Source organism: Limanda limanda, chromosome 7, assembly GCF_963576545.1.
Source record: "Limanda limanda chromosome 7, fLimLim1.1, whole genome shotgun sequence".
In the NCBI taxonomy this organism is placed as follows: Eukaryota; Metazoa; Chordata; class Actinopteri; order Pleuronectiformes; family Pleuronectidae; genus Limanda; species Limanda limanda.
This window is the reverse complement of record NC_083642.1, coordinates 6,396,750-6,410,773: the sequence shown is the minus strand read 5'-3', so window position 1 is coordinate 6,410,773 and position 14,024 is coordinate 6,396,750. Positions and strand designations below refer to the sequence as shown.

The window sequence follows — 14,024 nt, the reverse complement described above, 5'->3', positions numbered from 1 at the left end:
AATTCTTGAATGTTAATTTGTTAAACTGAAATCCTGGGCTAATGTACCTGGAGGAGCATGTCTCCAGGTTCGATTCTCCCGTCAGCAGCCACAGCTCCTCCCTTCATGATGGAGCCGATGTAGATGCCCCCATCTCCCCGGTCATTACTCTGACCAACAATGCTGATACCCAAAAAGTTGTATTTCTCTGTCAGGGAGAAAGCACAGGATTATTCTAGCCATGTGTATATATATATCAGAAATGATTGGTGTAAAGTTGTGATATAAGCGTTATAGTTGTGGACGTATCAGCTCTACCCATGTTCAGTGTGACGGTGATGATGTTGAGGCTCATCGTGGAGTCGGTGATGCTGCTGAAGGATGAGGACTGGAAAGAGAGGGAGGAGGACATGAGAATATGTAGAGCAACAAATAGTCAATATCAATCAGCTCTCTCATCTGTTTCAAACTGAAAAACGTCAATTTCAATTGCAGCAGCGGGCGGATGTAACGTGCTCACCCGGTCTATTTTGGCCACTTTGTGCCTCCGTCGGCGGCGCTTGTGTCTGCGCATCAGGTGCGAAGAAGAACTTTGTTCTGTGGAGCTGCTGAGCCTGAGATGCAGAAGGAGAGAGGAAAGGAAAGAAAGAAGGAGACAAAGATAGGATGTTAAAATAAGACGGAAAAAGCAAATGGCCGAGGAGTGTGAAACAGTTTATTTAATTCGAATATGACCTGGTATATGGTTAAATGATCTGATAATGTGATATTTGACACAGAGCTGATTCGTGTTAATAGTCCATTTGCAAATTGCATCTACAACATAATTTTTCAGTGTTTACAGTTAGATTTAGATTTTTCATATACTGTGCTGCTAATTAATATTTAACTGAATCAGAGCCCCCACGGAATTTCTGGCCTGGTTCAGCATCTGAATTTGCATTTGCTGAAATATAAAATTACTTTACAGAATACACAATGCTGAATTAATGTGCATTTTCATTTTACAAAAGAAGTAGACTCTAAATTGAGTAGAGATTTAATGAAGTATCATGAATTAGTGATGGATCCGCCACAACTTATGCAGAATAAATGATAAGTCAAGTAAAAAAATCCCCCAAATTACTGTAAGACACTGAAACTACTGAGTTTCAAGGGAAAACACTCGAAGAAATCATATCTACTGCAGAAATAATATATATTTGGGTGTTTCGATTTTTTTATAAATTGAAATAAAACAACAGATATATTTTAAGAAACAAACAGTACTGATACAAGAGTCTGGGTGCAGACGAGGAGTGGTGTGTTACCTGCTCGCATCCTCATCCTCCTCACTGTCAACAAAGGAGCTGGACTCCAGCTCGCTGCTCATTACTGAGGCGCTGTCGTAACCCATGGCCGAGTCTCTGGCAGTGCGCTCTGATTTGGAGTGACCGTTGATGCGAGGGACTGGAGAGAGAGAGCAGAGAGAGAGAGAGAGAGAGAGAGACAGAGAGAGCAGGGAGAGGGGTGAGTCAGACGAGAGGTCATGTTGTTCATCGACGGGTTAGATCAAAACGAGGGGGAGGACGTCTATGTGAGGTTTGAAAATCAGAAATCAGAGTTTACAGAAGAATGAGTCACAGGTTCAGTTCTTTGAAAAAGGTAGAAATACAGATGTTTGGGATGTATTCTCAGTCGAGTGTCTTCCTGTACACAGCTCTGCATTAATTAACTTCCTCACACAAAGAAAAGTCCCAGGTACGACCACCCTGTCCAACTCCATACGTACATTGCCACCGAGGTGGAGACGTCTCAGGGAAACAGCGGATTGGGCGGAACGATCTCATAAGGCCAAGAGGGCGTGGCAGCCAGCGCTTTGGCCGAGAGCAAGCAAAACATTCCAGCAATGTGGCAGTTCCCATCGCTGGCTCCGCCCGGGAGGTTACTCTTATGAAAGCTGAGCCACTGCACATAAGCACTCAATCAGCAGAGGGACGTGACATCCACCGAGAGGATTCACTCAAACAGATTTCCTCCCGCGCTGGGACGACTGCCACACCGGAGAGAGAGCAACACAAAGGGGAAACACACGGGTGCAGGTTCACAGGCTGAGGTCTGTGTCCGTCTGTGCGAGTCCGTCTCTAGAAGCCGGCCTGTGCACCCCCGCTCTCTGCCCACCGGCCGGCTGCTCGTCTACAACACAGGCGGTGACACAAACAGGTCATCAACATGAAAGATTATCACTGACGAGCGAATATATCAAGTCTTTTTCCAAAGATGTGAAGTTTAAAAGGAAATAAATTAACAGATAAAGAACTCAATAGATAAAAGCCAAAGGAACAATTTAAACTGATAATTTCTACACTCGTGGGTAACATTAAATTACATAAACAACATAAACCTAAGCGCTCAAAAACAAGCAATAATAGTTGTAACTTTCAAAATAAAACACCTTGGAATAAATGAATAAAACCTCCAGTAGCAAAAAATGTCAGATTCCATCAACACAACAAATCCCTCTCACCACAGAGACACGGCGATCTCTCATCCGACGCACGCACAAACTGAGCCGAGAGTCGGGAGAAAGTATTTCCTCACCCCCACCTGCCCCTCCCTCTCTCCCCTCCCTCCCTCCCTCCCTCTCATCGCACGCAGCTATAGAATGACTACTAATCGGCTCCTGTCCAATCAGTTGATGGGTTCCCCCCCCCCCCCCCACAGAGGGAGATAATGTGGGATTTGAGCTGATGGGCCGTCCTCTCTCTCGTCTCCGCCTCAGGTGAAAAACACCATCAGGGTTGTTAACAGCTCAGAGACAGGAGGGTTTGAAGACACTTTTTTTTTTTTTTAATAACGCAGGACAGCTGAAGTTCACCAGCTGTGTTTGTGTTTCGTGATAATACCTTAACACGAGCGTAAGTGCTCCGGCTTAGCCATGTATGCTCTGACTTCAGCCTCCAAATCCCAGCAGCACTGAGCAGCATAATGCTTCATGCAGTTGTTCTGTTTTTTTTTTTTTTTTGGGTGGAGGTATTAGATGTTCTCTGCTACGCTGCAATAACCGAAACATCAGAGTCTTGTCTCACGGCCTCGAAACGGATCGGATCCCATCACGCCGTCACGCCGCCCTCGGGGGTCTTACACCTGTTCATCCCTCCCTAAAAGTCTCCACTGCTACATTATTCATCCGTTCACACTCAAACGCTTCAGCGCAGACAGACTAACAACAAGGGCTGGTGTTTACCGGGGGGGCAGAGCACTTTACCTGATCGCCGTAGAACCAGCGAACGTTCACACAGAGACGGGATCACTTGAAGCGTGTGGATAAGGTGACAGGGGAATTCCTGCTGCTGCTGCTGATGCTGCAGGCAGTGAGGTGAGGAGGCGGAGCCCGGGCGCCGGCTACAGCTTTATATGTCTCTACAGCCAGGTCATGTGACCGTGAGGGCAAACCACTGAGCAGAATTAAACTCCACTTTATTAGGTCCTGCTAGATTCATGAGCCGTGGAACCACAGGGAACACACGCCCAACTGAGACAACAAGTCCCGTGGAAGGGCGAGGAGATGTGAGGTGAGGAAAGAAACACTGTGTGTGTGTGTGTGTGTGTGTGTGTGTGTGTGTGTGTGTGTGTGTGTGTGTGTGTGTGTGTGTGTGTGTGTGTGTGTGTGTGTGTGTCTGTGGTTCAGGTATTACTCCTGTTGTGGGGACCTAAATCTGTTTAACCTACACTGTCACATGGTGGGGACTTGTCTTTACTTATGGAGACAAATTTTAATCCGTAACATAAATCTTTACATTTTAAAGTGAAGAAATGATTTAAGGTTAGGTTTAGCTCAATGTTAGACAAGTAGTGACTATGGTTAAGTTATAGTTAGTCTCCAGGAAATCTATGTAAGTCAATGTAATGTCCTGGTGCTATAATGAGGTAAAGGTACATTTCCTAAGTCCTGGTTAGGGTTAGATGTACGATTTGAATTGTGTTTGTGTTTACATAATGTAATGTAATGTAATGTAATGTGTTTAGGTTTAGATCCATGTTAAGTCCTAATAAGAATAGGTGGCAAACCTACACATGAAGTGATCCTAAAGTAATTCTCTTTTCTCCATTATCTGTACAACAGCGCCTCACGTGTGCTGACATCAGTGAACACAGTGGATTTTGGTGGACGGACATAAAGTTCATTAAACTCGATGTATTTCCGTTTCACCGGCACAACAACAGATGTGCAGCCAGCAGTCGGCAGCTGTGGCTCTGACGCCGTCACCGTCAACAACACGTCACTTTGAGCCGAGTCAATAAAACAAACACACTGTCCCAAGTTGCCCAACAGTTCGATCCCGATGAAATCAGTCGATTGAATAAAGTTCCCAGGTTGCGAGACGGTAGCTGCTCGTCCTACAACCACAACCTGATGCTGATACTATGTGATACCAATTGCACCAAATAAATTAATGAGTATTTGCTTAATGAGCCTGGAGCACAGGATACAAAGAGCCAGACTCGCTGTGAAGAGAGGATGAGGGGAAGCAGAGACGGAGGGAGACAACTGGCTTTGCAGGGAGGAAAACAAAAAACAACAACAACCGGCTGCATCAGAGGCTGCGTCTTTATTACTTCCTGCCATGAATCCAATTAAAAATTACCAAAAATCTCTATTTGGTAAGAACAGGGAGAGAATGAAGTGGATATCTGGATATTCAGGTAACAAAACACGTATTTTTCCTGCAGCCCTTCACTGTTCTCTGCTGTGGACAGAGCAGATATCTGATGTCGCCTGTTGAGGCTGTCATATTAAAAAAAAATAGAGCCGGTAAAGCCGACAGAGCAGTTCAAGCACGTCCTCTGAGGGATCAGGGAGAAAGCGCCAAATAAATTGCTTCAGTAAAAATACCAAAACAATAAAGGGAGAAGATGTGTTTGCTCCTGATAATGGTTCTCAGGGCTTTTGAAATCAGAAATCCCAACAATTTCATGTCCAGGTAGATGGTGGATGGCAGGATTTGTATCTAAACAAAAGCTGGAAAAGACTCTCCTCTGATTTTTCATGAAACACAAGTGTCTTCTGACAGGGTTTCATCAGTGGACAAGTGGGGAGGGTGACGACCACCTGGAACAGCCTCTGAGCATAAACCTGAGTCACACAGGACACAGCCGGACAATCTCCAGGCAGGAAAGTGGATTCCAGAATCTTTAACCAACAGTCCAACTGATTCACCTCTTTCTTCTTCTTTACTCTCGAGCGTTTAGATATCCGCTCAATTTTTTTTGTGGAGGTGAGTGACGTGTGCAGAGTAGAAAAAGTTGAGATTGAGTAAAAAGCACCGAAATGTAATAAGTTGGGATGACAGGATAATTGCATTTTTAAGGATCCGTCTGCTCCACGCTGATAATACTCACGCTCAGTCTCTCTCGCTCTCCTCCGCGCCCGCTCCCTCTCTCGCTCCCTGCGGTGGCTCAGCAGAGACTCCGTTCCCGTCTCCGTGTCCAGGCCGTCTCGACTGCTGACCGCGTTGGCACTGCAACACACAAAGAAACACACACACACACAAACACACATCAGAAATACTTCCCTCAGATTGATATTGATTGATTGATTAAATATTTATTTAAGCCTCGGAAAACACATTGAGGGATAAGACACAAATTTTCAATGGTGCCGAGGGTACAATAAAGAGTTGATACATTGAAGAGTTAATACATTGAATAAATAAGAGTGAAATAAATATGCATATATATATATATACAGTAATACAAGGTATTTAACAATTCGTCAGTATAAAATACTAAGTCAACTAGCAGTTACAATCACTGCAGGAGAAGTCAGCTGTACATGAGATCAGACTCGAGAACTCCCTCAATGAAACTAATGAGCACAACCTTAAAGGTTTTTGGACCTCATTCCAGATGTAGGGCGCCTTGTAACAGAAAGCTGTCTTCCCCAAGTTGGTCTTAACACGAGGCAGATATAAGGAAAGCCAGCTCTGGGAGCGGGTATTGTGGGTATTACAATTCCAGCTGATGAGAGAGGAGAGATATAGTGGCAGTAGCCCAATGATTGTTTTGTAAATATAAATCGTCCAATGACCATCCCTTTTTTCAGACAGGGCTGGCCAGCCAACCTTGTTATAAAGAGTACAGTGGTGAGTGCCATAGCGGTCTCCAGTGATAAAACGCAGGGCAGAATGGTATTGATATTGATGCACAAAACACACACTCTCTGCCTCCCTCGCAGCAAATCTTTCAGATTAATTAACACAGGTGAACATAATCCCCCAGCCACAATACACTTCTGTCTGTTATAATATCAGTTTGCCTGCCATTCAACCTTAGGGGAATATGGAACTCATATTATGACTGTTTCAAATTCAGTCCCTCGGGCCAAAACAGCACTTTCATTGTTCTGCGGTATGTGATTTGTTTTTCACTAAGTGTCTTTAATGACCAGATACCCTGAGAGGGAGCCACTCTGCACAATACTTGCATTAATGAGACCTATTGAAAGCCCAGATGGTGCCGGGAGCGTGATTGGGAGAGAGAGAGAGAGACAGGGGAGGATGACAGATTGTATAAAAAAAATTAAAAAAAGCGAGAAGTGGTAGATCAGGTGTGGGCCGAGCGGTGAGCCGGCCTGTGTGCTGGGGGTCTGGGAGGAGTCTGAGGGGCTCTGGAGGGGCTCTGGAGGGGGGCTGGAGGGCAGATTGTTATTCTGTCAGAGGGATGGAGACGCCGTGGCCTCAGGCGTCGGGGTGAAGGGACGTCCACCGCCACCAGGCACCGAGGAAACCTGAAGCCGGTGAGAACTCTCCTCAAGCCTGTCAGTCTGTCACACACACTTAGGCATGTGTGCAACATGTACTTTACACCGGCACAGATAATCTAACCTGCATTCGTGTCCACTCACGCTCACGTGGAAGAGCCTGTAAAGTACACAGACACGTGTTGTATTCATAAAACACAAAAATGATCCTGCAGTGGCTGCATTTTGTTTCCCTAACAACTGTATGGATGTGATTCTTCTAATGTGAGCTCAGGGAGTCACAGGTGTCATCAGGTTCTTCAGTGAACTCGGTTCCTGACTCTACTTTCACTGGAAGTATTTCTGCAGTTTCCTATCTGGAAACACATCAACAATGAGTACATTTCACTTTGGTCCTTGGTTCAGCTGATTTATAGAAATTTGTTATGATAATAATAATAATAACTGTATTCGTATAGCACCCTGAATACAAGAAATGCCACTGAAACTGCTTCACATATAATATAGACCAAATTAAAAACATGTTAAAATGAAATTTAAAATCAGAAGAAGAGCGTGGAAGAGCCTGTAAAGTCTACAGACACGTGTTGTATTCGTAAATAGAAATAAAACACAAAGATGATCCTGCAGTGGCTGCATTTGGTTTCCCTAACAACTGTATGGATGTGATAATTCTAATGTGAGCTCAGGGAGTCACAGGTGTCATCAGGTTCTTCAGTGAACTCGGTTCCTGACTCTACTTTCACTGGAAGTATTTCTGCAGTTTCCTATCTGGAAACACATCAACAATGAGTACATTTCACTTTGGTCCTTGGTTCAGCTGATTTATAGAAAATTGCTATAATAATAATAATAATAATAACAACTGTATTTTGTATAGCACCCTGAATACAAGAAATGCCACTGAAACTGCTTCACATACAATATAGATCAAATTAAAAACATGTTAAAATGAAATTTAAAATCAGAAGAAGAGCGTGGAAGAGCCGGTAAAGTACACAGACACGTGTCGTATTCATAAATAGAAATAAAACACAAAGATGATCCTGCAGTGGCTGCATTTCGTTTCCCTAACAACTGTATGGATGTGATTATTCTAATGTGAGCTCAGGGAGTCACAGGTGTCATCAGGTTCTTCCGTGAACTCGGTTCCTGACTCTACTTTCACTGGAAGTATTTCTGCAGTTTCCTATCTGGAAACACATCAACAATGAGTACATTTCACTTTGGTCCTTGGTTCAGCTGATTTATAGAAAATTGCTATAATAATAATAATAATAATAATAATAACTGTATTTGTATAGCACCCTGAATACAAGAAATGCCACTGAAACTGCTTCACATACAATATAGACCAAATTAAAAACATGTTAAAATGAAATTTAAAATCAGAAGAAGAGCGTGGAAGAGCCGGTAAAGTTCACAGACACGTGTTGTATTCGTGAATAGAAATAAAACACAAAGATGATCCTGCAGTGGCTGCATTCTGTTTCCCTGACACACCTCGATATCCACAGATCAATGCAAATTAAAAACACAAAAGTCGACTGGATGCTGCGTCTGCTGTGTTCCCTCAGCGGGGGGGGGGAAGTGCTCAACCAGCCGTGCTCACACGCTCCGGCTGCAGAGAGCTAATGGCTGCACCTCGCCAGGACCTCACCGGCACTGATCACCGCATGTTTTGCAAATATCACCAAAGAATAAAGATGCACAGTTTGGATGCGTTTCTACTATCGGTGGCGACTCGGGGGGGCAGGTGACGCTGACAATCAGGCCGAGCAGCCGAGCAGCCGGGCGGCAGGCCTGCTGATCCGGGGGGGGGGGGGGGGGGGGGGGGATTATCCAAGGCGCTGGGCTGCAGCTGTGAACAAATGCCACCTCCTTTCAACCCCCCTCCCCTCACACACACCCACCCACCCCACTCCTCATTGCTGCCAATAGCCTTCCCTCCTCCCTCCTCCCTCTTGGGAAATGGAGATGGGGCGCTTTTTAATGTACGTTAATCCGGATTACCAGGCAGCAGCAGCAGCACATCAGTTGTGTCCATTTCGCAGCGACACCTATTCGGCGTGCTCATCAAACAGAGCCATTCACGCCCGACAAACACATGAGATGCATGAATAAAGCACAAAGGGGAAATGAAGTGGTAATAATATTCCTCGCTAGTTACAGAGAGCGGTAGAAGGTGGGAGCCGGGATTAATTTCAGGGGGGTGGGGGGGGAGAGGGCGTTCGCTCGCTGTGGGGAATTCAGCACGCCGCCCGAGAGAGAAAGGCCTCGGTCCGTCTGACTCAAAGAGAGAAACACAGAAAGGGAGAGTGAGGGAGGGGGGGATTACGTGGGGGTGAAGGAGGATGGCGCACTTCCATTTCACTCCACAAGGTGGCGGTAACCGTGGTGAGAGCCAAGGGCCCCGGGAACAATAAAAGCATCAGGCCGGCTGACAGGCGGAGCAGCAGGGATCGGCCCATAGAGGGCAAAAGAGAGCTGAGATGTCAAAGAGTGGATAAAGAGATACACACACAGACATGACAGATTGCTTGTTCTCAATATAGAGCCGCGGCCGTATTGCTCCGGCGATGCGATGGCAACAACTCAACCCTCACTGCCCCCACTGCCCCCAGTGCGTCCGGTTATATTTAGCCCGGGACGTCTCCTGAGCCGGTGCAGTGATATTCTGTGAATCTGCCCTGGCTGGAGTTTTAAAGTCCGGGGCTCAGGTGACCGGACTCAGGCGGTCGGGAGCATCTCCATTTCTCTGCTTTCAGGCACCACTGTCTGTTTCAACCACACACGCCTTCATTAGCCGAGTATGGACGAGTGCTCTGAGTGACTGGATACAAAGGGCCTCACTGAGTGCCAGGATTCGCCTGAAGATGTTTAGGCCGCGATGGCTATTTCAAGATTCAGCGGCAGCGGCGGCTCACGGTAACATAGATGAGCGTACTGATGTCGAGTGGAGGGAAGGGAGCACACACACACACACACACACACAAGTGGGAGAGCCGCTCATGCATGTTTGCACTTTCGAGCTGTAGCATGTGTCATGTTAGCACACGGGCCACCTACACCACCCATATGAGTCCTGTGATGATGAGCTCTCATAAGCAATCCTCATTCCGATTAGCACATATTTTGTAGGCTGTGAAAAAAGTAATTGGTGTGCTTGAATACCTCTGCCTACATGCATGCGTGTGTAATTGTGCGTGTGAGACGAGCGCTTATCAGCCTACTCACTGGAAGGAGGGGGGGCGGGAGTCTCCGATGCCTCCTGTCCTCTCCAGAGGGGGGGGCAGCTCCGGGTGGCTCTCCGTGCACTGAGACCCTCCATCCGAGTGAGCGCTCTCTGCCAGAACCAGCTGAGGGAGACATGGGAAAGGTTCGTTACGGGTTTCGGCTCGGTAGAGAAACACACACAATAATAAATACTTTGTGGGATGATATCGGCGATGAACCCGGTGATGCTGCCCCCTGGGAGACAGACGCACGGGGGGGGGGGGGGGGGTGCAGTAGGAGCAGCGGTGAAATGAGATGCTGAGAAGCGGCCCGGAGACGACTGGTGGCGACGCATAAACAACTTGAGAAACACGGCGAGCGACGCAGAAACTTAAAAGACCTCACTGCTTTTACCCAGGTGAGTGTCAGAACAAAGGATGACGCACAATGACCCAGAGATTCGGCTCCTCTGCTTTCATCTGAACCAGAATGATGAACGTTGAAGCAGGCGGCCGTGGAGACTAACAACTGTATGGATGGGATTATTCTAATGTGAGCTCAGGGAGTCACAGGTGTCATCAGGTTCTTCAGTGAACTCGATTCCTGACTCTACTTTTACTGAAAGTATTTCTGCAGTTTCCTATCTGGAAACACATCAACAATGAGTAAATTTTACTTTGGTCCTTGGTTCAGCTGATTTATAGAAAATTGCTATAATAATAATAATTATTATTATAATAATAATAACTGAATTTGTATAGCACACTGAATACAAGAAATGCCACTGAAACTGCTTCACATGCAATATAGATCAAAATAAAAACCTGTTAAAATGAAATTTAAAATCAGAAGAGAACAGATTTATATAAATTTATTTAAACGTTGAGGATTTAAAAAAAAAATTTGGTATCACCTAATCTGTGGAGCTCATTGGATTATTTAATATAAACTAACATGTGACCAGGTGTTTCTATAGAGCTGTAAAATGCCTGGTGCAACTTAATGATGGTAATGAATGATCCATGCACAGTAATATGGGGTTTGGGGAGGTGTCTCCCATATTTTACATCGTATGGTACAGGACAGGTGCATGAAGGTTGGACCAGGGGTGTCATACAATTTGTCCTTTTACTTCGTTTAATTGTAAGTATTCTAATAAAATCTCACACAAATTTAAGGCACCTATGTAATTAACTACCTTTCTTATTGATTTCAAACACAAAATATAACGTGTTACTGGATCTAATATCAGGTTAAAGCATCGTGTTATTCTTAATCACAACACATTTCAGTGAAAAGGTCATATTTGCAGCCAAACTAAACATAGAACAATTTCAAAAACTGGAAACTAATGGTGTGGTTTTAAAAGAATATTCCTGCTAAATGTGAATCACAAGTTTAAATGGTGGGCCCTGTTATTAGGTAGTAACTACAATGCTTAGTGACACTGAGGAAGATGCTCCCTCACAACCTTGAAGCCAGCACCATGTGGCTGAGTCTGACCTCCGACCTCCCTGAGGAGGAAAGTAAGTAGTTAAAAGTAAAGAGACGCAAAGAAGGCTTTCAATTAGAGCCAGTGTGAGATTTGTCTGTTCTGGGCTACAAGCGCAGAGCAACATCGTGGGCTCCATGGGAGATGGATGTAAATAAAAGTGATGAATATTATAGTCCATCAGTAAATTCCCTTAAATTGTAAATACTGCTCCTTTAAATGAACTTTAAATTTGATTATACTTTGCTCTTAATCTTCCATCAATATTTACAGTTACACCAAAGCTTCTGTGCAGTGTGATAGATTTATGATTAAGATGTAAATTCTCCTCCTACGTGACAGATTGATTTGCTATTCTTAATCGTCCCTTCAGGGAATCTCTTTATCTTCTATAAATACAAACAGAGTCGATAGAGTAACCTCTATCAGTCAGGAGACACCAGATGGAAGGATTTCTTGTTTTATTGTCGAACTCAGCAAACGGTGATTGTATTTCATAACTGTGGCTAATTTTACAGTTGAGATGAAAGCACTCACACCATTAGATCTGCGCTGAACAGCGAGCTGAAGGTGAAGAGTGTCTAAAAAGCTGTGGAGGCGTCACACAGCTACATTTACATGATCCATGAGTGCTGCACATATCTGTGGTCCGGAGCCGAGGCTGCTGGGAGAGTGGGGCGCACCATCAGTCTCACTTACCCAGGACACTACTCTCCCGTTGAAGCAGGGCAGCTTGGCGTTGTCATCGGAAATCTCTTCTTTGACCACCCTGGGGAACAGGCAGACAGATACGGTTAGGTTCAACTGACCGGGAGAAGGACACGGAGTCAGCTGAACGACACAGACACAGAACACAGCCCGGAGAGACACTTCACTCTCCTGCATCGCTGAGAAACCCTGAGAGGAATTCACCTCTTCTCCACATTCAGGCTCTAAAACACATTAAACTCAATGAGCAGCAGCGACATCGGTTTCTGTGATTTATGAACATCGTCTGTGCAGTTACACTAAACACAATCATGAGATAAGAGCTGGCTGCTCCCCCTGGCAAGGACCAGACCATAAAACTGCAATGATTGATTCTGACAGGTGTTTCACAATGATCCACTGTATACGATAGATAGAACAGTAGATAGATAGATAGAGAGAGAGGGAGAGAGAGAGAGAGAGAGAGATAGGATACAGACAGATAGATACAAAGATAGATAGATAGTTGGAGAAAGAGACAGACAGACATAGAGATACAACGATAGATAGATAGAACGATAGAGAGACAGACAGACAGACAGACAGACAGACAGACAGACAGACAGACAGACAGACAGACAGACAGACAGACAGACAGACAGACAGACAGACAGACAGACAGACAGACAGACAGACAGACAGACAGACAGACAGACAGACAGACAGACAGACAGACAGACAGACAGACAGACAGACAGACAGACAGACAGACAGACAGACAGACAGACAGACAGACAGACAGACAGACAGACAGACAGACAGATAGATACAAAGATAGATGGATGGATAGATAAAACGGTAGAGAGAGAGACAGACAGACAGACAGACAGACAGATACAACGATAGATAGTTGGAGAGAGAGACAGACAGACAGACACAACGATATATATAGATGGATAGATAAAACGGTAGAGAGAGACAGACAGACAGACAGACAGACAGACAGACAGACAGACAGACAGACAGACAGACAGACAGACAGACAGACAGACAGACAGACAGACAGACAGACAGACAGACAGACAGACAGACAGACAGACAGACAGACAGACAGAAAGACAGACAGACAGACAGACAGACAGACAGACAGACAGACAGACAGACAGACAGATACAAAGATAGATAGATAGTTGGAGAGAGTGACAGACAGACAGAGAGATACAAAGATAGATAGATAGATAGATAGATAGATAGATAGATAGATAGATAGATAGATAGATAGATAGATAGATAGATAGATAGATAGATAGATAGATAGATAGATAGATAGATAGATAGATAGATAGATAGATAGATAGATAGATAGATAGATAGATAGATAGATAGATAGATAGATAGAGAGACAGACAGACAGACAGACAGACAGACAGACAGACAGACAGACAGACAGACAGACAGACAGACAGACAGACAGACAGACAGACAGACAGACAGACAGACAGACAGACAGACAGACAGACAGACAGACAGACAGACAGACAGACAGACAGACAGACAGACAGACAGACAGACAGACAGATACAAAGATAGATAGATAGTTGGAGAGAGTGACAGACAGACAGAGAGATACAAAGATAGATAGATAGATAGATAGATAGATAGATAGATAGATAGATAGATAGATAGATAGATAGATAGATAGATAGATAGATAGATAGATAGATAGATAGATAGATAGATAGATAGATAGATAGATAGATAGATAGATAGATAGATAGATAGAGAGACAGACAGACAGACAGACAGACAGACAGACAGACAGACAGACAGACAGACAGACAGACAGACAGACAGACAGACAGACAGACAGACAGACAGACAGACAGACAGACAGAGAGAGAGAGACAG

The 14,024-nt window shown here is 44.7% G+C and overlaps 1 protein-coding gene across 1 annotated transcript in view; it reads right to left on the bottom strand.

Annotated features, from left to right (window-relative positions):
- LOC133004780 (segment polarity protein dishevelled homolog DVL-1-like) overlaps window positions 1-14,024 on the bottom strand; it is a 29,473-nt gene that overhangs the window by 9,518 nt on the left and 5,931 nt on the right. Inside the window, exons 2-8 of the mRNA XM_061074296.1 lie at window positions 12,129-12,198; window positions 9,959-10,080; window positions 5,362-5,480; window positions 1,290-1,428; window positions 500-593; window positions 298-367; window positions 48-187 (exon numbers count right to left, since the gene is read on the bottom strand). Coding sequence (XP_060930279.1) covers window positions 48-187; window positions 298-367; window positions 500-593; window positions 1,290-1,428; window positions 5,362-5,480; window positions 9,959-10,080; window positions 12,129-12,198 — 754 coding nt within the window. The remainder of the gene's footprint in view (window positions 1-47; window positions 188-297; window positions 368-499; window positions 594-1,289; window positions 1,429-5,361; window positions 5,481-9,958; window positions 10,081-12,128; window positions 12,199-14,024) is intronic.